The sequence below is a fragment of the Pteropus alecto genome, unplaced genomic scaffold (genome assembly GCF_000325575.1).
Source record: "Pteropus alecto unplaced genomic scaffold, ASM32557v1 scaffold101, whole genome shotgun sequence".
Classification (NCBI taxonomy): Eukaryota; Metazoa; Chordata; class Mammalia; order Chiroptera; family Pteropodidae; genus Pteropus; species Pteropus alecto.
The window spans coordinates 9,809,420-9,831,586 of record NW_006432945.1 but is presented as its reverse complement, the minus strand read 5'-3'; the positions used below and the strand labels follow the sequence as shown (position 1 = coordinate 9,831,586).

The 22,167-nt window shown below is 32.8% G+C and overlaps 1 protein-coding gene across 1 annotated transcript in view; it reads left to right on the top strand.

Moving 5' to 3' along the window:
* XPR1 (xenotropic and polytropic retrovirus receptor 1) overlaps positions 1 to 22,167 on the top strand; it is a 127,295-nt gene that overhangs the window by 76,858 nt on the left and 28,270 nt on the right. Inside the window, 9 exon segments of the mRNA XM_025043963.1 lie at positions 3,510 to 3,733; positions 6,069 to 6,218; positions 6,485 to 6,568; positions 10,267 to 10,348; positions 15,173 to 15,363; positions 15,573 to 15,752; positions 20,892 to 21,063; positions 22,113 to 22,157; positions 22,160 to 22,167. The exon segment at positions 22,160 to 22,167 is cut by the window's right edge and continues 124 nt beyond it. Coding sequence (XP_024899731.1) covers positions 3,510 to 3,733; positions 6,069 to 6,218; positions 6,485 to 6,568; positions 10,267 to 10,348; positions 15,173 to 15,363; positions 15,573 to 15,752; positions 20,892 to 21,063; positions 22,113 to 22,157; positions 22,160 to 22,167 — 1,136 coding nt within the window.

The following is a 22,167-nucleotide window of genomic DNA, read 5'->3' as shown; positions in this document are numbered from 1 at the left end:
TCCATCCATTCATTCATTTATTCATTTAACATACATGGATTGAGACTACTGTATGCAAGCTCTTATGAAACAAGGTTGAAGATGATAGTCCACACAACAACTTGAACACGAATGTTAATAGCAAAATTTATAGAGTAAAAAAAAAAACTAGAAACAATCCAAATATCTGTCAGCTGATGAATATTTAAACAAAATGTAGTGTTTCCATACGATGAAATACAATTCAGCAATAAAAGGAGCAAACTGTTGATACATGAACAAAATGGATGAACCTCAAAATCATTTTGCTAACAGAAGCCAGACACAAAAGACTACATATTGTATGATTTCCAAAGTGTCCGAAAAAGGCACATCTATGGAGACAGAAACCAGATCAGTGGTTACTTGGGTGTTGTGGGGGTGAGAGTGATGGTTGACATCCAGTGGCCATGGCAGATGTGTACGGGGTGATGGAGATGTCCTAAAATTAGACTGCGGTGGTAATTGCACAACTCCACATATTTACTAAAAATCAGAAAATTGTATTATTACAGTGGGTGGATTCTATGGTATATAAAGTATACCCGAAAAAAAATCTATTAAAAATTAAATTGTTCTTCATTTAAAAATGAAGATTATAGAACGATTGCCCTCAGAAAACTCAATTAATGAAGCAAACATATAAACAAAGAAATGTATGCAGTGTGCTGTCTGTGCATGTATGTTGTCCCATGAGAGCCCTAAAGAGGGGCTTCATATTATGACTGAGAGTTATTAGGCAAGAAATACTTTACATAGAAAGTGATACTTGAGATTAGCCTTATAAAATGAGTACAGGATTTGCCAGATGGAGAGTCATTTGTTTCTTGATTTATTGCTGGCACACAGGAAGTAACAGGTTTTCTTTCTTTCCATAGTTTGGACTTCCTACATTTTTACTATCATGTAATGAAAGATGTAAATAATTACAAAACTTATGTATTGATAATTCTGGCAAGGAAGCTAAACAAATAACAAATTCGTATATTAAACCTTTAACAGTAAAAGTTGATCATTGATATTACTTATGATATTCTGGATTTGGGCTCTTACTAATTACCTGAGGGTTTTTTTTTTTTTTATCAGCAGAGTAATTTATAGTTGACCTTGAATAAATCCTCACATCTTTCATTATATATGTGTTTTTAATTGTGTATAATATTTTTTAAAATTGCTATCAAGTGGTTAGGAAATAAATATTTAAGTTGTTTGAATCTAACTACTTAATAAACAGAAGTGTTAGGTATATCTTTGGCCTAGGCACATCATGAAAAATTACTGAGATACTAAGTAGACTGTGAATCAAGAAAGAACCAAGAAGTTCTGTACTGTTTTTGATCATGACAATAATAAGACGAACACATTTGCAATAGAAATGCTTAACTTTTATAAAAAGAACCCTGAGATTCAGTTTCCCTTTGACTTCAGCATGAGATTTGAAAATAAATGAATTGTGGTTTTTCTTACAATATGGAAGACTAGAAAGAAATCTTGAAAACCTCTCACTACAGAACACCAAAATGTTGCATAAAATATGCAGAATTATTGGATATAAAATAAAAAGTATGTTTAATATGGTTAAAGATATAAAAAGAGAGTATCAAAACCATTAGCAAAGAATAAGAAACTATCAAAATTGACTTTTTAAAATAACCATTTAGAACTTTAAAAATGAAAATATAATCACTGAAATTTATATCTTAATCAGTTCATGTAAATTAAGTAGAGCTTAAGAAAGAATTTATAAACTAGAAAATAGAGTTGAAATAGTTACCTAGAATACAACACAAAGAGATAGAGGGAAATATAAGATATGTAAGAGACAGAGCAAGAAGATCAGGTGGCCATAGTTGATATCTGTGGTTTGCTATTTCCACTACTCATTAACATATTTCCTTTGCCCTCAGCCAGAAGTCCAGTTGGCTAGGGTTTTTTACTGGGTGAGTGGCCCAGACTTTACTTCCTGAAGGGTCTGAATCCTTAGTAATTCTGTCCTTTCTATGATTGCTGTGGTTTTCCATTAACTTTTATTATTGGTCATGGAAGTACTAAGATTTGTATTAAAGAGTCTCCTGGGTTGTAGACACAATCCTCTTTGCTCTTATTGTGTATCAAGAACTCACTTTCCCCTTGGTAACCAGGATTAATCACTTTAACCAGTAAACCTTCTTTGCCTAGTGGTTCAGTGGTATAATGAGCCTAAAATGGCCAGGTGGCAGTCTCATCTTCCAGTTCTAGTGGAACCATTGTTGTCTTCCTTTGAAAGAAGCATACCCCCTTGATAACTCACCAATAGGTAGAGCTTAAATCTTAGATTGGGAAGCAAAAATTTTGTGCGTGGATTATTAGAAATAGCAGTGAGAAGAACCACTTGCGGTTTCCTAGACTTGGTTCCTAGACTGTTTGGCCATAGTTAAGACAGCACCATCTAATGATCTCAATGCTGCATCCTGTAAGACAGAAGCCCATCCATTCAGAGTTTTATCTCCCCATTCATTTCAGTAAGCTTTTCTATTAGGGCAGCTATTTCTGGGTATGTGGTAAGATCATTTTACTTCATGGATATGCCCATTGCTTGACTACCTTTGCTGTGAAATGAGTTCCTTGATCAGAAACAAAGCTGTATAGAATGTCATGAAAATGGATAAGGCATTCTAGTTAATAGTGGTGCTAGCAGAAGCATTATGAGCAGGGAAAGCATATCCATATCAAGAATACATTTGGTCCAGAGAGGACAGTTTTCTACCCCATTCCTGTCCAGAGAGGACAGGTTTCTACCCCATTCCTCCAGACCCTGGCAACCAGTAATATACTTCTGTCTCTTTGGATTTACCCATTCTGGACATTTCTTGTAAGTGGAATCATACAATATGTGGCATTTTGTGTCTGGCTTCTTTCACTTACCATGATGTCTTCAAGATTCATTCATGTTGTAGTGTGAATCAGTAATTCATTCTTTTTTTTTATGGCCGAATAATAGTTCATTGTACATAGATATCATATTTTGCCTCTCCATTCATCAGTTAATGGACACATGGGTCGTTTCTACTTTTTGACTATTATGAATACAAATTGTGTAAGTGTACAAGGTTTTATGTGAACATATATTTTCAGTTCTCTTGGTATATACCTAGGAGTGGAATTGTTGGGTCTTAAGCTAACTATGATTAAACTTTTGAGAACTGCCAAACTGTTTTCCAAATTATAATGTAGCTGTACCATTTTGCATTCTTAATCTTAGTGGCTTTTTAAATTCTGTATCTTCATCTGTAAAAAGAGAGTACACTTGAGGTTTACAGGGAAAGAATTGTAGGGTAGAATGAAAGGAGGGTGTTATATCAAAACATTTTTTCCTCTCCAGTTCAAAAAATTACATATAACTTTATTTTCCTACAAACTAGAATAATTAGTAAAAATTCAGACAAGTTAGTGAGAACTTTCACCACCATTTTTATCTTGATGATTTGACAATTCTGTTTTATTCTTTATAGAAAAGCTTGCAGAGGCTCAGCGCAGGTTTGCTACACTTCAGAATGAGCTTCAGTCATCACTGGATGCACAGAAAGAAAGCACTGGTGTTACTACGTTGCGACAACGCAGAAAGCCAGTCTTCCACCTGTCCCATGAGGAACGTGTCCAACATAGGAATATTAAAGACCTTAAACTGGCCTTCAGCGAGTTCTACCTCAGTCTTATCCTGCTGCAGAACTATCAGGTACTTAGAGTCTTACCTTGGAGAATGGAATTCTTTAAGTAATTGAGAAATTACAATAAATGGAATTACCTTGAGCTGTACTAATGGGCCAATCCAAAAAGGGAAACCCTAGCATGTTTTGTATTGGGATTTCTGATGTTCTTATTGGCTGAAAACCATGTTATCAGAGGTGGTTAAATAGTGTTAACAAGACTTCTGTTTTTGAAGATAGGTTTTCTAAAACCTTTTTGTACAATATGCAGGAGTAGCCCTTGACTCAAGGGCTAATAGTTTGCTTCTTATATTTAGAGGCATCTCTGTCAGTGGTGAGTAGAACTAAGAAATAATGTATGTCTACCCAACCACTGTTGGTTATGTCAGAGCTTTTATGTTCCTCCAAACCTATAGCAAAATTTCCATAAAAGCAATTGGACAGTTAACTTTCCTACAACTAACACTAATAATATAAAAGATATTTACTTTTCAACTTACCATTAAGAATCCTTCTAGTTTTATTTTCCAGAGGCTATATTATAACTGTATTTTCTTTTTAATCTTGTGAAAGAAATCAGGTCACAGCAAACATGTCTACAGACTAAACATGTAGTCTGTTGTATCACTTATCACTCAATATTTTAAAAATCCACCCTGAAAAATTGAACTATTATGTATGCTAAATTTTAGAAATATAGGGCATTTATTCATTTGTAATTCTTTATAGATTTGTTTATATAGTTAAATCTATAAATATTTTATTGAAAGACATGATTTATTCAATAATAAACATTTAAATAGGCAAAAGCACCTCTCTAATCTTTAGAGAGACCTTATGTGCTATTCTTTTCCCATTTTATTCTTGTGATTATTACTTCTAGTCAGTGGTTAGGATCATCACAAGATCACATACTATATTAAAACCAAAGGTTGTACAACAAAAGTATTACCTGGGGTAAATATTTGAATTTTAAAATAAAAAGTCATTGTAGTCTCATCTCTGCAGTGATCTAAATTGTTAATGCATGTACTTATTTCTACCTTTCCCTTTCATAATTCTGCTTTCTTCTTTGGAGATTTAATATTTGATCATTGAAAAAGAACCCATTTGGAAAATAATTTTAGGAGAATAGGAAAGTAATTTTATAAGATATATATGATAGGAAATTCCTTTTAAATTTATAAGCTTTATAATTTATTTTTAAAAAAATAAAAATGTATTTCTTCTTATAATGCTACAAAACATTAACATTTCATATTTCATTAATTATGCTTGTGTGTTACAGGGAAATACTCTTGTTAAATTTTATTTTATTAACTTTCCCAGAAGCTTTAATTTTGAGTTATTATGAAAAAAAGCTCCTTAGGAAAACAAAAATAATTGTTAATTATAAAAGTTTTGATCTACCCTCCATTTTTTGAGTCTGTCTATTCTGTAAGAAAGAATACATTTATTATGAGAATAAGGAGAAAGGAAAATTGATTGAAAGCAGTTTCCAAGCCATGGTGAACCCCAAGGAGAGTTTAATATGATCCATTAAAGTATGAAAAAATATATATAAACAAACCAGCAAGCAAAAAAAGTCTAATTTAGAGTGAGTGCTCAGTTTTTTTTACTAATGGGGATATGTGATTAGTAAATGTGGGAGAACTTCTTAAACCTTGCAAAACCACAGTTTCTTGCTTTCCTGGCATGTTGATCAAATAACAGAATTTGAGAATGTAGAAAAGTAGGATTTTGATATTATTGAAATAGAGGAAGAGTGCTAGCTTCTAACCATTATCAGGAAAACTCTATAAATATGATCACTTCTTTTCTACTGACTCTTCTTTGCCCTTCCATCCCCAAACTGAGAATGGAAGAGAGCAAAAGGAAAGTTAGGAGAAATAGATGATCTTCTGTTTTCCATGCTGGTTCATACATGCTTTCATAGTAATGGGGGGAAATGCATAGCTATAATACTTCAAAAAACAAAGAACTTTAAAATGTATTCAGTGCATGATAAATTCAAAATATTTTCTGAGAGTATTCTTTTGGTCAAATAATCAAAATAATATGTTAGCTATTTTGAGAACATAGGAAAACAGAAATAAAAATGTTTTGAATTTAGGACTTCCATTAATTTACTTGAAATAGAAATAATAGGGTTCATAGTTAGGGTTTCTTTCTATTATTGATAGCATACCACTTTGAAATAGATAAATAGGAAAGAAGAGTCTTATCCTTTTAGTAATTGCTTTTATGAAAGCATTGCCATTTCCCTTGGTATTCAATCTTGGCTGTGTCTACACATAGTGCTTATTATTTTTCACCTTTTATGGTAGTGGAAATTATAGTAGTGTTTCTCATTTCTTTCTGTAGAATCTGAATTTTACAGGGTTTCGAAAAATCCTTAAAAAGCATGACAAGATCCTGGAAACATCTCGTGGAGCAGATTGGCGAGTGGCTCATGTAGAAGTGGCCCCATTTTATACTTGCAAGAAAATCAACCAGCTCATCTCTGAAACTGAGGTATAGTAATCTCACTTATGTACCACATATTTTCAATAACTTACATGGTTTATTTTTAATGAAATAAGTCCTCATTTCTATTCTCCTTTATAATTAGTTGCTAGCTTTGAATATATATATATTTTCTTACGATTTTTTTCTTTTGCTTTATTAGTATGCATTCACTAAGAGGTTGTCAGAATACTATATATATAAATAGTTCAGAATTATTAATGCATAATTCAAATTTAGTATATGTGTCAAAATTTAATAATGTGTCTTTCTAGGCTGTAGTGACCAATGAACTTGAAGATGGTGACAGACAAAAAGCTATGAAGCGTTTACGTGTTCCCCCTTTGGGAGCTGCTCAGGTTAGTATTTGTTTCCAGCATTTGGTTGGTTGAATTTGCCAATTTAATAATCAACACAGTCTGTTTAGCTGATAAATTATACTGATTTCATTACTTTAAAAAAATGTTTCAAAGTTTGTAAATTATTTCTGTTACTTTTGTTTTAAGAGATTAGTTGGCAAATCTCCCTTCATAATGAATTATAATGTCTTCCCACCTTTCTCTTCTTTTTATTATGTATTTTTTCTTTTGTTATTATTGACATGCTAACTTCTTGGTCTCATCAAATGGTTAAATGAGATGTTTATTTGATGATGGGGGCCAGGATGTCAGATGTGCTAGGCTACTACATAGCTTCATCCGAAACACAATAGTTACACCTAAAAAAGAATTTATTAAATGTTATCTACACATTAGTTATGCCAAAATACATTTAAATGAAACCTTCTGTGTCATAAAACAAATCTCAATAAACTTAAAAGGATTTAAATCATAGAAAGTATGTACTCTGACCACAGTGGAATGAAAATAAATAACAAAAGGAGCTTCCTTATCCTAATGAAAAGCATTTACAAAAAACCTACAAGTAGTAATGGTGAAACACTGAATGCTTTCTCCCTAAGGACAACTTTCAGCACTATACTGGAGATCATAGTCAGTGCAGTAATGTTAAAAAAAAAAAAAAAAAGAAGCTTTCCGATTCGAGAGAAAGAAGTAAAACTAGTGGTGTTTTTTGTGCTTGCATAAGGACCTATGTAGAAAATCAGTGAATCTGTAGAATAGCTACTAGAACTAAGAAGTGAATTTAGCAAAGTTGCAGAATATAAGATTAATATATAAAAATCAATTGTATTTCTATATACTATCAAGAATGATTGGGAATTAAAATTTTTTAAAATAATGCTATTTATGATGAAAATATAAAATACTTAGGGGTAAGTATGACAAAAGATGGATAAGATCTCTACACTGAAAACTACTGACAGAAATTAAAGACAAGTATATGAGAGATAACCAATGTTCATAGGTTAGAAAACCCAACATTTTAAAGACATCATTTCTTCCTAAATTGATCTGTAGATACAACACAATCCAACTCAAAATCACAAGACTTTAAAAAAAAATAATTGGTAGGCAAATTTTTAAATTTATATAGAAATGCAATGGACCAAGAATAGCCGGAACAACTTTGGAACAACCATGTTGAAGTATTAATACCACCTGGTATTAAACTTGTTATTAAATCTACAGTAATAAAGATAGTGTGTTGTTAGCACCAGGATTGGCAAGTAGATTAATGAAACAGAATACTGTGTAAAAGTAGACCAATAAATACATGGACAACTAATTTTCAATAAAAATGCAAAAGCAGTTCATTGGAGAAAGGATAGTCTTTTCAACAAATGGTGCCAGAGCGATTGGCTTCCATACTGAAAAAAAGAACTTCCATACATCCTTCATACCAAAAATTAATTTTAAGTGTACCATAGACCTAAATGAAAGTCTAAAACTACAAATTTTTAAAGAAAATGTAGAAGAAAGTACAGATGACTTTGGGTTACATAAAGATTTCTTAGAAATGCTACTTCATCAAAATTAAAAACTTCCACTCTTGCGGACAGTGTGAAGAGGATGAAAAAAGCAACAGATTAGAAGAAAATGTTTACAAAATGTATTTGATAAAATACTTGTATCCAGAATATATAAAGAGCTCTAGTACTCTATAAAAAGAAAACAAACACCCAACTTAAAAATCAGCAAAAGATCGGAATAGACACTTAATGAAAGGTGTATGGTGGTACATAAGCATGTGAGTAGAATGATGCTCGTATCATTAGTAGCAAATGCAAATTAAAACCACGTTGAGATAATGCACATCTATTAGAAGGACTAAAATTAAAAAGATTGACATACTAAATGTTGAAGGCACAAGAACTCTGATATGTTATGCTGTCAGTGAAATATAATATAATCCTGGAAAATAGTTGAGCAGTTTCTTAAAAAGTTAAACCTTTTCCAGCCATACGATCTAGCCATTATATGCCTAGGTATTTACCCACAACAAATGCAAGCATATATTCATATAAAGATGTGTACACAAATGTTCATAGCAACTTTATTCATAATAGCCTGAAACTGGAAACAACCCAAATGTCTATCAATAAATTGGTAAATGGATAAGCAATTGTGGTATATCCATATAATGGAATACTACTCATCGATAAAAAATGAATAAACATTGATATATGGAACTACATGGATGTATCTTAAAATAATTATGCAGAGAGAAAGAAGCCAGGCCAGCAAAGAGTACATGCTGTATGATTCTGTTTACCTAAGACTCTGGAAAATGCAAATAAATAAATATATATAAAGCGGATCAATGATTGCTTGGGGGTGGGGTAGGATGTGGTAAGAAGAAAAGGATTACAGGACATGAGGAAACTCTTGTGGGTGATAGCTTTGTTTATTTTCTTAATTATGGTGATAGTTTCATAGGTGTTTATACATATCAAAACATCAAATTGTACATTTTAAATATGTGCAGATTATTGTCAATTTAGTCAGTAAGGCAGTTTAAAACAATAGGCATATCATAGTCAAACCATTTTAAAATAAAAGATAAAGAGAAAAGTCTTAAAAGCATCCAGAGAAGACACAAATCATATACTTTAAATATGTGCAATTTATTGTATGTCAATTATATTTCTATAAAGCTGTTAAAATAAGAAAATTAATTTTGAAAAATTAAGGTGTTAAATACATGTAGAGATGGCAAAGCTAAAGGAAACATGGAAATGGTTATCTCTAGTGTGGAGGGTCTGGTGTTTTTTTAAACTAAAGAAAAAAAAAATTCAGAAAAAGACAAATTACTGTGTTTCTTCTGGATACTATCAACCCTGAACGAACAATACTACAAATATCTGTTACTGATAAATAAATAATACGTCAGATGGTGTCTCAATGCTTTTTTTGTTTGAAGGTTTTTGGAAAACATTTAAAGTATCTTAAATGTAGTATCACCTCTAACAACAGCAAAAGTTTTTTTATAATATTCATAGCAAATATTTAAATCCCTAAGATTATCTCTGTTTTTCATCTCTTTAGGTTTAAAATATCAGACTTTCTTTTATTTATTTTAGAAAACAATAGATTTCTTTTTGTCATTTTCTAAATATAAAATTACAGTGTAATAGAGAAAAATACTTTTGAACCTACACACTCTGGAGATTCTGATGTACCAGTCTCTTGAGAATCTAGTATATCTTTAAAAATTCACTTTAAACTACTCCAGTATAATAGTGTAAAAATATCAGAAAATGAAATGTTCTTATTTTCACTTTTGTCTCTATTATTCATAGTACCAAATATGTGGACCCTAATTGAGAATTACTGACTTATGAAATTTAAAGATGTACATACTGTAAAAATTAAACCTCTCCTATAAGAAAATCAGGGTATATATAATTTAATTCCTAAGATTATAATCTTTTTTATTTAGTGACTCAAATTTCTGTCAAAGGACTCAAATAACTGGCAACTCTATTCTAGTATTTTAGAATGATAAAGGATGATTCTGTTTCAGATTTCTAAAAATTCAGATCATAAAATATTTTTTATGGTAGAACTTTGAGGTTCATCCTACTGATTTATTACAATGTATTCTAAGTGTACTTCTATTTTGCTCTCTACCCAAAATGCTGTTTTGCTGTCCACAGCCCGCACCAGCATGGACTACTTTTAGAGTTGGCCTATTTTGTGGAATATTCATTGTACTGAATGTTACCCTTGTACTTGCCGGTAAGGAGTTTAAATTTCTAATTAAATTGTTCTCACTAGTATGCCTGTTGTCATATTCTGTTCCTCCAAAGCTACTACCAAACTACCACAGCTACTGAAAGAGAAATCTGTTAGGGCTAAGTTTTTTGTTCTTATAAATAAATGAAGGATGGGATGGTAGGGATGGTCATTTGTTTTGGTTTGTTTTTCTCTTTGCATATCTTATCCTTTAAAACATTGCTAGTTAATGACTTCTTGTTCGCCATCATTTTCCAGTGTTTAGGTAACAATTTTTCAGGCTTTTTCGGTGTTCAAGAATTTCAGCTCTTGATCATAGATGAGAGTAAATAAGATATTACAAAATTCATATACTAAAGCTCATTCACTTGCTTTTTGGAAACTCTCTCACATCCTTTGCTGAATCTATTTACAGTTACTTTGCATATAATTTAATAAGCTTGGTTATATAATTTTCTATTCTATAGATGTTAAAAATTAAAAAGAAGTAGGAGGAATTGCTAGAAGCAGGTGCACTCCCAACATCAAGAAGTGATATAACAGCAAAGGAGGCATAATCTTTCTAAACCTCCCAACAGAATATGACATACCCTACAGCAGCATCTGGCATTGTAGATCACTCCTTGACACTCTTCAGTTGTTATCTATTGTACTTTGCTGGTAGTTCTTTCCCATTCTCCTTTGCTAGCTGTTTTTTCTTTGTGACATTTAAATTGGCGGTGGGATACTACTGGGCTTAATCCTCAAATCTCTCTGCCTGCATTTGTTTCCTAACCTAGGCAACAAATGGCTATAAATACTATCTATATACTAATGACTCCCAAGTATATATACTCCCTCATCTCTGAATGCTATCTGATTGGCTACTTGGATGTTTTAATAGGACATCTCAAACTTACACGGACACTTTTTTTTTTTACACTCAATTATACTTTCTCTTCCATAGAGCATCACCTGTCATCACTTTCTCAGGCCAAACACATTTTGCTTCTCTTTTCCCTCATACCTCATCTCTACTCCATCAGCACATCCTGTTGCTCTGTCTTAAAAATATGCCCTAAACCCAACTACCTGCACCAGTGACATCCTTGTCTAAGCAGCTATTTCTTATTTAATGTACTGCAAGTGCCTTCTGAATTTGTCTCCCTGCAGCCATTCTTGTCTCCTTATAGCCACTAATGTCTTTTTTTTTAAATGTAAGATCATGTCACTCTCCTCTTCAAAATCCATTAATGGCTTCTCTTACAATATAATTGAAACTTCTTACTAAGTCCTACAAGACCCTAAAGGATCTTGCCCTTATGGGCTTTTCCGACTTTACATCCTCCTCATGTTCAGTTTCACTGTGTTTCCAACTACACTTGTGTTATTACTATTCGTTCAACACTCCAAGTTCATTCCCATTTATGAGCCCTTGCAGTTCCCTAAGAGGCTCTTCCCCAAGATGTCTACATAACTTACTCTGTCACTTTATATAGACTCTATTCAAATGCCATCTCCTTAATAATTCCGTTCCTGATCACTCTACACTAAAATCGCCTGTTCTATTCCTTTAGCCTACATTAGTTTTCCGTAGAGCACTTGTAATTACATACCTGTTTTCCCACTGGAATTTAAGTTCTTTGATGCCTGGGCTTTTGTCTCTCCTGTTCTCCAGTGTTCTCCAGCACCTAGAACACTGCCTGGGACATAATAGGGGTTTAAAAAATACTGGTGGAAGTTTGAATGGTTGAGATAGAAGGACCAAGATGAAATTAAATGATATACAACACACACACAGAGCAAAAACATACTCATCTCAAAGGTTATTGCATTTGAAGACTTTTACTTTCAGGGCAGATAATCCTGGCATACGTTAAAAGTCTGTGTATTTACTCTTAGAATGGTAACTGTGAATCATTAATAAAGGATTAAATTTTGCTCATTGAAGTCTACAAAGATACATGACTTAGAAATAAGTGTTATTGTATAAATCTCCATTGTATTCTGTTGTGGACTTTTAGTATTCATAATAGTGCCTGAACAAGGAAGGTTTGTATCACTGTCACACTTACTATTCTTGATTGCAGAGACTGTATTTTTTGCTTTTGTATTTCAAGTTCCTATACAATGCCAGGCATATATATCAGATGCTTAAGAAATAATTATACTGAACTCATTATTTCTCATAAACATTTTTCTTAAGATTGTCAGTTGCACATTATGAAATTATAACCCATGTTGTATTGGCTTTTAGAGAGTATATGAACTTTACCTGTAATGATGCATTATCATTTGTATTTTTAGAATTATCCTTCCAATTACTAAAAATTAACTTTAATTATCGTCTGCATAAGCTCATTATTTAATATTGGTATAATTTATGATCATATTTAATCTAGTTCTATTTCTTCAGATGAATGCACTCTTTATACAGAATGTATGTAAATACTACAATAAAAAACCTAGCCTCAGATCATCAAGCTAGCTGTTGTGGAAAGAACACTTAATTCGTCTTCAAAAGGCCTTGCCTGGGTTTCAGTCCTAGCTCCCCTGTTAATTGTTTTGGCTTTAAGGGCATCACTTTACTTCTCTGAAACAGTTTCCTTATTTGTTAAATGAGTTTAAGCATTCATTCATGTTTTAGAATTCATTCAACAAGCAAATTTTATGTTTCTCACAGTTATGCTCGATACTTATGAGTCTTAAGATAGAAAAGAGAATCTCTTTTCTTACGAAGTTTATTATTGTGCCAAGGAGATTGACATATATTAAAACAATAATAATATATAACAAGATAGACAGTGTTAAATGTGCTAAGCAGGTCAAAAGAACAAGTGATTACTTTTAAATGAGAGCATCAGAGAAGACTTTTTCAGTGACATTTGTGCTGGACATTGATGGAATAAAAGATACTCTAAGAGAAGAAGATGGATGAGAAGAGATTTTAATTTTAGTTGTCCAGGGTAGGAGGTGGGGTATGGGAGGAGGAGGGAGTGTGTTGTGAAGGAGAGAAGTGATAAATTCACCTAAGGTAAAGGAGAGTATTAGATAATAAGAATGAAAAGATAGCTTGAGACCAGTTTATAGAGTTCAGCTAAGAAGTGCGAGTAAAACGTGTTTATAGTTGTGAAACACTTCATCAGTATGGTGTATGTGATGATGAGAGTTGTTCTTTCCGTAGAGAAAACCTTATCATTTATATGTGGAATTTTTTCTTTTATTTCCAAGATGAGCACGATGGTATTATCATCATCATTAAATAAGACATAAGAATTAATTAAATAAACTTCTTTTTTTTTTTTTATGTGAACGAATTGAAAACAAGTGTTTTTAAAATTCAGGGACAAATGGAGGTTTTTTTCTTTCATAAATATAGACTAGGTTTTTGTGAGGCAGTCTGAGTTTTTTTTTACTGTTTGGTTTATGCATTAGTGTTGTGCATTATGTTCTCTCACCTCAGAGCCCTTCTTTGTTTGATCTTTGTGGGTCAGGGGAGGGTGGAGGGTGGTTAGGCAGGGTAAATATAGTTAAAAAGCCAGCTGTCTATCTTTATTTATCTTTCAGCAGGTGCTTAAATGATAACAATGTTGAGAGTTGAGAAACACAGCAATAGCAATGCATGTATAAGCACAATTCTTTTTTTCAAACATTCACATCAAAAAATAATGTACATAATTGCTGTAGTTTCTAAGGGGACATGACCTAATATTTAATAATTTGCCTGAAATTTACACATCTCAGATATTTGGTTTCATGAAGGAGAAGAATTACCTATTTAGATTTTTTGAAACTTCTCTTATGGATTCCTAATAACCTTAATTTGATGCAGTAACAGTATACTTGGTCCTTTGCAGTTTATTCTTCACATAACTCAAGTAGCCCTTTAAAATTATTAATCTGTCATGACATTTAACAACATAAGCCAATGTGAAACAAGAACTTGTTAAAAGGATAATAAAATTTATCAGGAGGTAAGAATTAATGTTTAGGGGCACTGTGAGGTAAGTTTGGGAAAAACAAGTTAGAGATGAGATTGTAAAAAGCTTGAGGCTAAGGTGTGGGAATGTGATTATTAGAGTGCTGTACAATAATAGTGGTACTGAACTTTTGCATGGATATATGGACAATAGAATATAGTGGTTAAGAGTATAGGTTTGAAGCAAAACTCTCTGAGTTAAAATCAATGCTCTGCCATATACTGACTTAGTAACCCTGAGCAGATCACTTAACCTGTCTGTGCTCTAGTTTCCTCATCAATCAAATGGCTATAATAGTTTTTAACTCACAGAGATATTGTGAGGATTAAATGAATTATTATGTGTAAAAATACTGAGAACAATCCTTGTACATAGTAAGCATTTTTTAAGTATTAACTGTTATCATTTATATGACCTTTCAGTTTTCACATTGCACTCATGTGTACTATTTCTCTTAATTTTCACAGCAAATGTGTGAGGTAAATATTACTATATCCAGTTTAATGATGGAGAAAACAAAGCCAAAGAAGTTTTGTCATTCCAGAAATCCCCAGCTGACAGAACTGATCTTATGGTTCTAACCTATTTTACCACGATTCTCTGTAATGTAATAAACTAATAGAACAATGGACTAACATGCTAAAAGTCAAATTTTAGGGAAATTATTTTGGTGAGATTTTGCAGAGTGAAATGAAGAAAGGAAAAAACCTGGAAGCAAGTTCATCAGGCTCTTGAGATAATCTAGATTTTGGGTTTATGTATAAAAAAATTCATATGCCAGAGCTTTATCATTGAGAATTAAGAAAAATGACAATTAAAAGAGACATTATGAATTTTCTAACTTCCCAATTAATTGATGTTCTTTCAGCTGTATTTAAACTTGAAACAAGTAGAAGTATATGGCCCTTGATAAGAATCTATCGGGGTGGCTTTCTTCTGATTGAATTCCTTTTCCTACTGGGCATCAACACGTATGGTTGGAGACAGGCTGGAGTAAATCATGTGCTCATCTTTGAACTTAATCCAAGAAGCAATTTGTCTCATCAGCATCTCTTTGAGGTAATCAAAGCAAGACGTAAAGTCTCACAACTCTAGTTTGCATTAGCTTTAAAGCTGGTTTAGTGGGTACTGAAATCCATCTACTTGAAGAGAACTTTTGACTTAATACTAAACACTTTTCTTACCTTTGTTTTATTACAGAGACTTTTGAGTAATGGTAAAACTAAAATAATTTTTTTCTCCTGTTTTTTTTCCCCATCCTTTGTCAGATTGCTGGATTCCTTGGAATACTGTGGTGCCTGAGCCTTCTGGCATGCTTCTTTGCTCCAATTAGTGTCATCCCTACATATGTGTATCCACTTGTCCTTTATGGATTTATGGTTTTCTTTCTTATCAACCCCACCAAAACTTTCTATTATAAATCCCGGTTTTGGCTGCTTAAACTGCTGGTAAGTCCAGAAATTTATGTACCATTTTTAGAGTGGTGTATTGGTCATTGGCGTCCTCCAGAATGAAACCAAGGGCGCTGTATTGCACAACTTCAGAAGGCTTGGTTCACATCGATTATAGTGGTGCCCCAGATCTAGGGGCAAAGAATACAGTATGACAGGTACACCTGATGTTCCTCAGTGCAGTGTCTTTGGCAAAAGCACATGTGCATTTTTTTCCTCCAGAAATGGAATGTGAAGTGTCCAGATCTTGAAGTGATTTTGCAAATTAATAATTCATGATTAATTCATTATACAGATTATTTAATCAGCTGTGATACCATGTAGAACTCCGTAAGTTTCCTTTTTTAACAAAGTGATAAAACTTTTATTTTTCTGTTAAGTTGATATAAATAGTCCACCGAACATTTTTATTTTATGAAAGAGTCATTTTTTAAAAGCAGTAGGAATATCTTGCCAGATCACCAAGTTTAGCTTAAGAAACTGACTTCGATTCTCTGTTTATAATAAAATTTCATTTCTTCTTCCACTTTACGTATTTCTTAATGATCTCAAAATGCAGTCTCAGCATTAGGATACAGAATTTCCTGCAGAAATGGTAGCTATATTTTTTGTGATAGTGCCAAGATAGCTCTGGGAAGGGACTTCTGCTTACTCCTAAATTAAACCAGCTCTGTTTGGAAATCAATTGGGAATCCTTTTATATAATTATTTCTTAGATTATTAATTACAACTAACAGTAGAATAAAGATTAGTGATTAAATTGACCAATCTCTACACAACCTTTCAGAATTCTCATAATTATTCTCACTTTTTTTTTCACCTTACAAGTTATACTGCCTTGAAAACTGTAGTTTTTATTTCTTTTTCTTTCCTATACCCCTTAGGGTTAGCAGAATTTTTTTTTGTACACTTTCTATATATTGCTTTAACTACATTTTTTAAACCTGAAGACATAAAATACAGCCTTCTTATATATATAAAAAAGAGTATTCAAATAACAAGCAACCTATGTTCCAATATAGGTATGTATTTATAGCGATCAGGAAAAGAAAATGGTCCAAATCTCCTTCATTTATTTTGCCAAAGTTGTTATTTGTTTACATTTATTTATTCCACTAGGGTTTTTATCACATATTGAGATTCTCCCTCTTTTCCTCCAATTTCATTAAATATAAATAAATAAAAGAGCAACTAATTTCCTTTAAGCATAGCATTGCTAGGCCTAACTTTAGGTTTGAATTGAGTGTGGAGCTTAGATGTACAAGAATATTTTGATGTCATAAAGTACACCACACCTTTAATACATTTTGTCATCATCTAGAAAACATGCTTTTTAGATGACATTTTTTAAGACAGGAAAAATTTGAGCCACTTTTTCTCTCTTGAAATTTACACTAAAAATAAATCATTTCCAGATAGTACAATATTATTAGATTACCTTATGTTGAAATTATTTGTCTTTTTATTACTAGATTTTGCAGAGTTTTAAAACTGTTATTTGCTTTAAAGATATAGTATTCTTCTAGTTACAAGGAAATTAATCTAAGATTATAAGCACCTATTGTTTCCTGCCTCGATTATTGTGAAATCTTTATAAAGTTATTTTGAAATGAGGTTTGAAAGACTCAGAACACTTAGGTGTTAATATGAAGGCATCATTGAAATAGAATAATATGGACGTGTACGTTGTGTGCAAGCGAGCATTTCCCCAGTGTATCCTTCTTTGTTTAAATAGTAAGCTATAATTCATGCATGACCAGTTAATCTTATCAGCAGAATGATTCCCCATTTAATGGTCATTTATCTATGCATCTGCAGTATGTTAGTAAATGAAGCCTTGTTTATGGAATAGGTTGGCAATAATAATGTAATAGGAAATGATAGATTAGCAAAATGTACTAAAGCCTCATCTTAAAGTAAAATTGCATTTCCTTTTTTTTCTGTAATTTTTAGTGGGAAAAGAACATATGTCACTTGGTCGTAGTGGTAGTCACTAGGTGCCATTTATATCCATATTTCAATTTCAATCTATTGAATTGATATATGCTACTTTCCTCCTCCCAGAAAGCTAAAATTTTTTATAGGAAATTGATTTATTTTGATAGTGTATGTCAAATTATTATAGCTTATTTATAGTCATGAGGTCATATATCCTCTCTCCAGATCTGTATTTGCCCTAATTGGAAATCCGATTAAGAGATATAAATACGGCCTCTGATTTTCTAAACAAAATATCAACTCATTCTTATAGAAGGCTACTTAAAGCTTTTAAATTAGAATACTTTAGTATATAATTTGGGAATTGGGTTTTCCAATATTTCCTTTAGTTGTATAGTAAAGTTTTTACATGTCTCTACTGTAAGAGTAGATTAGAGAGATGTTCTCATTTAATAATGCACTATTCTGGACATCCTTTTAATAAACTATGAGGTTTTAGCTGCTATTAATCCACATTTTATAAATGAAGAAACTGAACTTCAGAGTCGTTAAATGAGGTTACACAGTGAGTAATGGAGATGAGATATGAGCCCGGGCAGTCTGGCTCCATAATCTTTACTCTTAACCACTACCATTTAACAGCTAGACCTAGTAGTCACTTTATTTAAGATGATTAACTTTGATCAAGTGGATCAAACTAGTGAAATATAAAAGTCAAATTTGGAAAGAATGTGATTATTCACTAACCTCTGGAAAGTAGAAATTAAAACTTTATCTCCTTAAACTGTTTATCTGCATTAACTTAGAAGATGATGTTAGCGTATATCCTTTGTAATAACTTATTAGTGGCTTCTGTGTGTATGTGGGAAAACATCAAATATCCAAATTTGTATCTAGGTTTCTTAATACTATTAGTGAATTGTTATCATTTTAATCAAAATAACAAGGTAGAAGTTGAAAGACTTAAGCTAGAACAAGAAAGGAAAAAGAATTCTCACTGAAAAGGGGGAATTCAAATAAATCTAAGATGAATTGGACTATGTAGATGTCAGGGAGTTAAGTATGATCTGTTTATTCTCTACCCCCACCCACCCTTATCTCTGGCTGAACTACTTGCTCCCTTTTTTTATTTGCAGGGTATTTTGTATATATATCCATAATAGCGCTTACTACAAGGTGCTCTCATTATTTCTTTAGGTATTTATTTGTCCAGCTAGGCTGTGGGTCTTCGCAGTCTTTGAGAGCAGACTGTTTTCTCTGTACCTCCACAATGCCTGACATAGAGTAAATAACTTAATCTTTGTTAAATGTATGAATGACTATAATTATATTTTTTCCTTCATTAGTTATATTATACAACATTCTACTCCCTTCTTTCTTCCTTTTTTCATTTTCTCTCTTCTTTCCCTTCCTCCCAGTTTCTGTTTTCATGCCACTCCCTTCCTTTTACAGTCCCATCACTCTGTCTCTTTGTTTCTTATTTAATGCATTCTTCTCCTCTTCTGCTCTTACGAAGATTTTCTGTATTAGCCAGGTTTTGAGGTAGGGTTTGGCAGATTGTGAGAGTAATGGTAGTCTGTCTCATGTCAGTGAAAAATAAAAAAATTTGCTCTAGGCTACCAATTTTACAAAAGTCAGTGGCTAGAGATTGAGTTAGACTTTCTGATCTTTTGGTGTTATATCCTAAATTATTCCCTTATTTCTGTCTCTTGGAATCTTTTAAGTCTATTCTATACCCTAGAGATTCTTAAAATACTGTAAAAACTGGCACTCCTTCCAAAAAAAAAAAAAAGTTTGCTATATCTGGAGCTTATGGTTGGAAACAATATAGCTTGTCTCTCTGGCCTACTGTACAACTTATTGAAAGAGTAAGCAGTGATCAAGAGATCAAGACATGAACTCAAAATATATCAGCTCTAGAACAGAACATCTCAAACCCGTATTGTGTCCTGCAGACACCTGGTATGACTTCCAAAGTTCCAAGTCAATACCTGTCATAGATAGTTGACACCGAGAATTGATTTGTAATATAGCCATTTATCTCCCTAAAATTGTAAAGGGAAATAGTTAAAGAAAGAATAGAAAAAAAACAGCAAGTCTGAGAAGAGAGAGCTTTAGTCTCTCAGGCTGAATATGTCTACTTAATTGAATATAGCTAGATGGCAGGAGAGCTACAGATTTTGACTTATTTTCTCAAAACTGCTGCTCACTCAGAATTCTTTGTTTTAGGAGTCCATTTTTACTTGTACAGGATAGAAAGGGTCTGACGGGGTGAGGATTAAAGCTGCCTTCATCCTATCTGTCTTCACTTCACTCAAGGCCTCTCAAAGCACTCTGCACAATTTGAGGCTATTTCTAGTGATTACATTAATATCAAATTCTGCCTCTGCAGTGCCAAGATTTCCCTTTGCAATGAATGGTAAACAGGTTTCCAATGCCTAGGTCTAGATGAGCTTGTTGTAGGTCTTCTGTAAAATGGGAATACGAGTAATACCTAACTCATAGAATTGTTATAGTTAGTGGATTTTGAGAAATGCATTATGAGAAAAATACACAACATGGATTAGCACTCAATACATTTAACCTGAATTCATTTATCATTGTTTTCATAACAATGGGATGTGGGCTGATTGATTTTTGTGACATAATTTCAAGACAAATACAATCATCACCATGTCATTAGTGAATGAAAGTGACTTTGGTTAGAGAATAAGGCATGCTTCAGATGATAGACCTTCATCCCTTTCTATCCTTTATAGTCAAAGAGCTTTGTATCATTTAGCTAAGCTCTCATCCCAGCTAAGATGGAAGCATATTCTAGAAATTATCACAGCCTTCGGATCTCCAGCAAAATTTACCCTGGAGCCTAACATTAGACTCCCATCAGTGCTTCTGCTTTCTGCCAATTTCCACTTTTGCCTTCAGTTCTTCCCACCTCTCTACTTTTTTTTCCCTAACTGTAGCTATTCCTGCCTTCCCCCACCCTCTTTATTCCCTCTCTTAGTTATGCATTCAACTCATTCCCTTCATTACTAATTCTCAAACTAGCCACCGTTGCCAGGTCCCTGTGCGTGTGATTGGTTCATTGATTTCCATTTTATCAGCTAGAGTAATCATGTTACATGGTCAGACATGAATTAGAGAAATTTAATATGAATTTTTTTGTTTCTCTGTGTTCGATTTTTTTCTTTCTCCCAGTTTCGAGTATTTACAGCCCCCTTCCATAAGGTAGGCTTTGCTGATTTCTGGCTGGCTGATCAGCTGAACAGCCTGTCAGTGATACTGATGGACCTGGAATATATGATCTGCTTCTACAGTTTTGAGCTCAAGTGGGATGAAAGTGGGGGCCTGTTGCCAAATGATTCAGAAGGTAGGGTATGAATGTGCATCTACACTACTGAACTGCCAATGTAAACCAAGAAATATTGGGAATGATAACTGAGACTTTTAAGATCATGATGAAAATTCATCCAATAATATTACAAACTTAATTAAATGTACTTGGCATTCTTTTTCTGATTTGGCTCTTAAATTATATGTTATGATTTTAGCCATCCATTTGCCAAGAGATTTACAACTTACACTTAAAGAGTTCTAAAAATAAAAAATAAAGTCCTGGTACACTGGTAGTTATATCACAAAATGATTTAGTGCCAGCAGTTGCCATCATAGTATTACTTGATGGTGATCAAAAATACTGGTTATTTAGAGCTAGATCAAGTGCTTTGAAAAAGTCATTGCAGATTGTTTTTTAATTCTTATCGAGGACCTTGTTTTCCTACTGACTCTTTTTGCCACTCTTAGTTTATGCCAAGAGTTCAGATTATTAAGGAATTTTGCCTTAATGGCAGAGACCAAATAGACAGCTTATGTAACATATGACTAGCAAAAGTTAGTGAAGCTGGTGCCAACACATTTTCATTGATTGCCAGCAGATGACAACTGTATTGTAGGCTGATCTCTTTATAATACATTCTCAGAATTTGAAGAAAAATTGATATACCAATTTCATTTTTCTCATTTAAAAATACACACTCTGCTCTTTGTTTTTTTAAAAGAAGTATAGCATGAACAACCTCTAGTGAGTATATTATATTATAGTGGTTTGGAGTACACTCATCTTCTAATTTTATTATGATTTTACTACATTCCACAGAAAGTGATTCCAGAAGAGATAGTCAGAAACCTGAGAGGGTGTATTTTCCTACTAGGTCCTTCGTATGTGTTTTACCTTCTCTCCTTGGCATATCTACCACTAAAAAGTTTGAGAGTGTAATAGTTGCAAAGAAGAAAGTGATTCTGAAACCCAGGCTCCCTGCTTTTATGAACTTGCTAGTGGTTACAATATACAGTTAAATGATGTGAACAAGTTATTTTTTTTTTTTAGTTATAATTTTTTCTTCTTCGAAATCTTCACAGACCCAGAAATTTGCCACAAATATTCGTATGGTGTGCGGGCCATTGCAGTGCATTC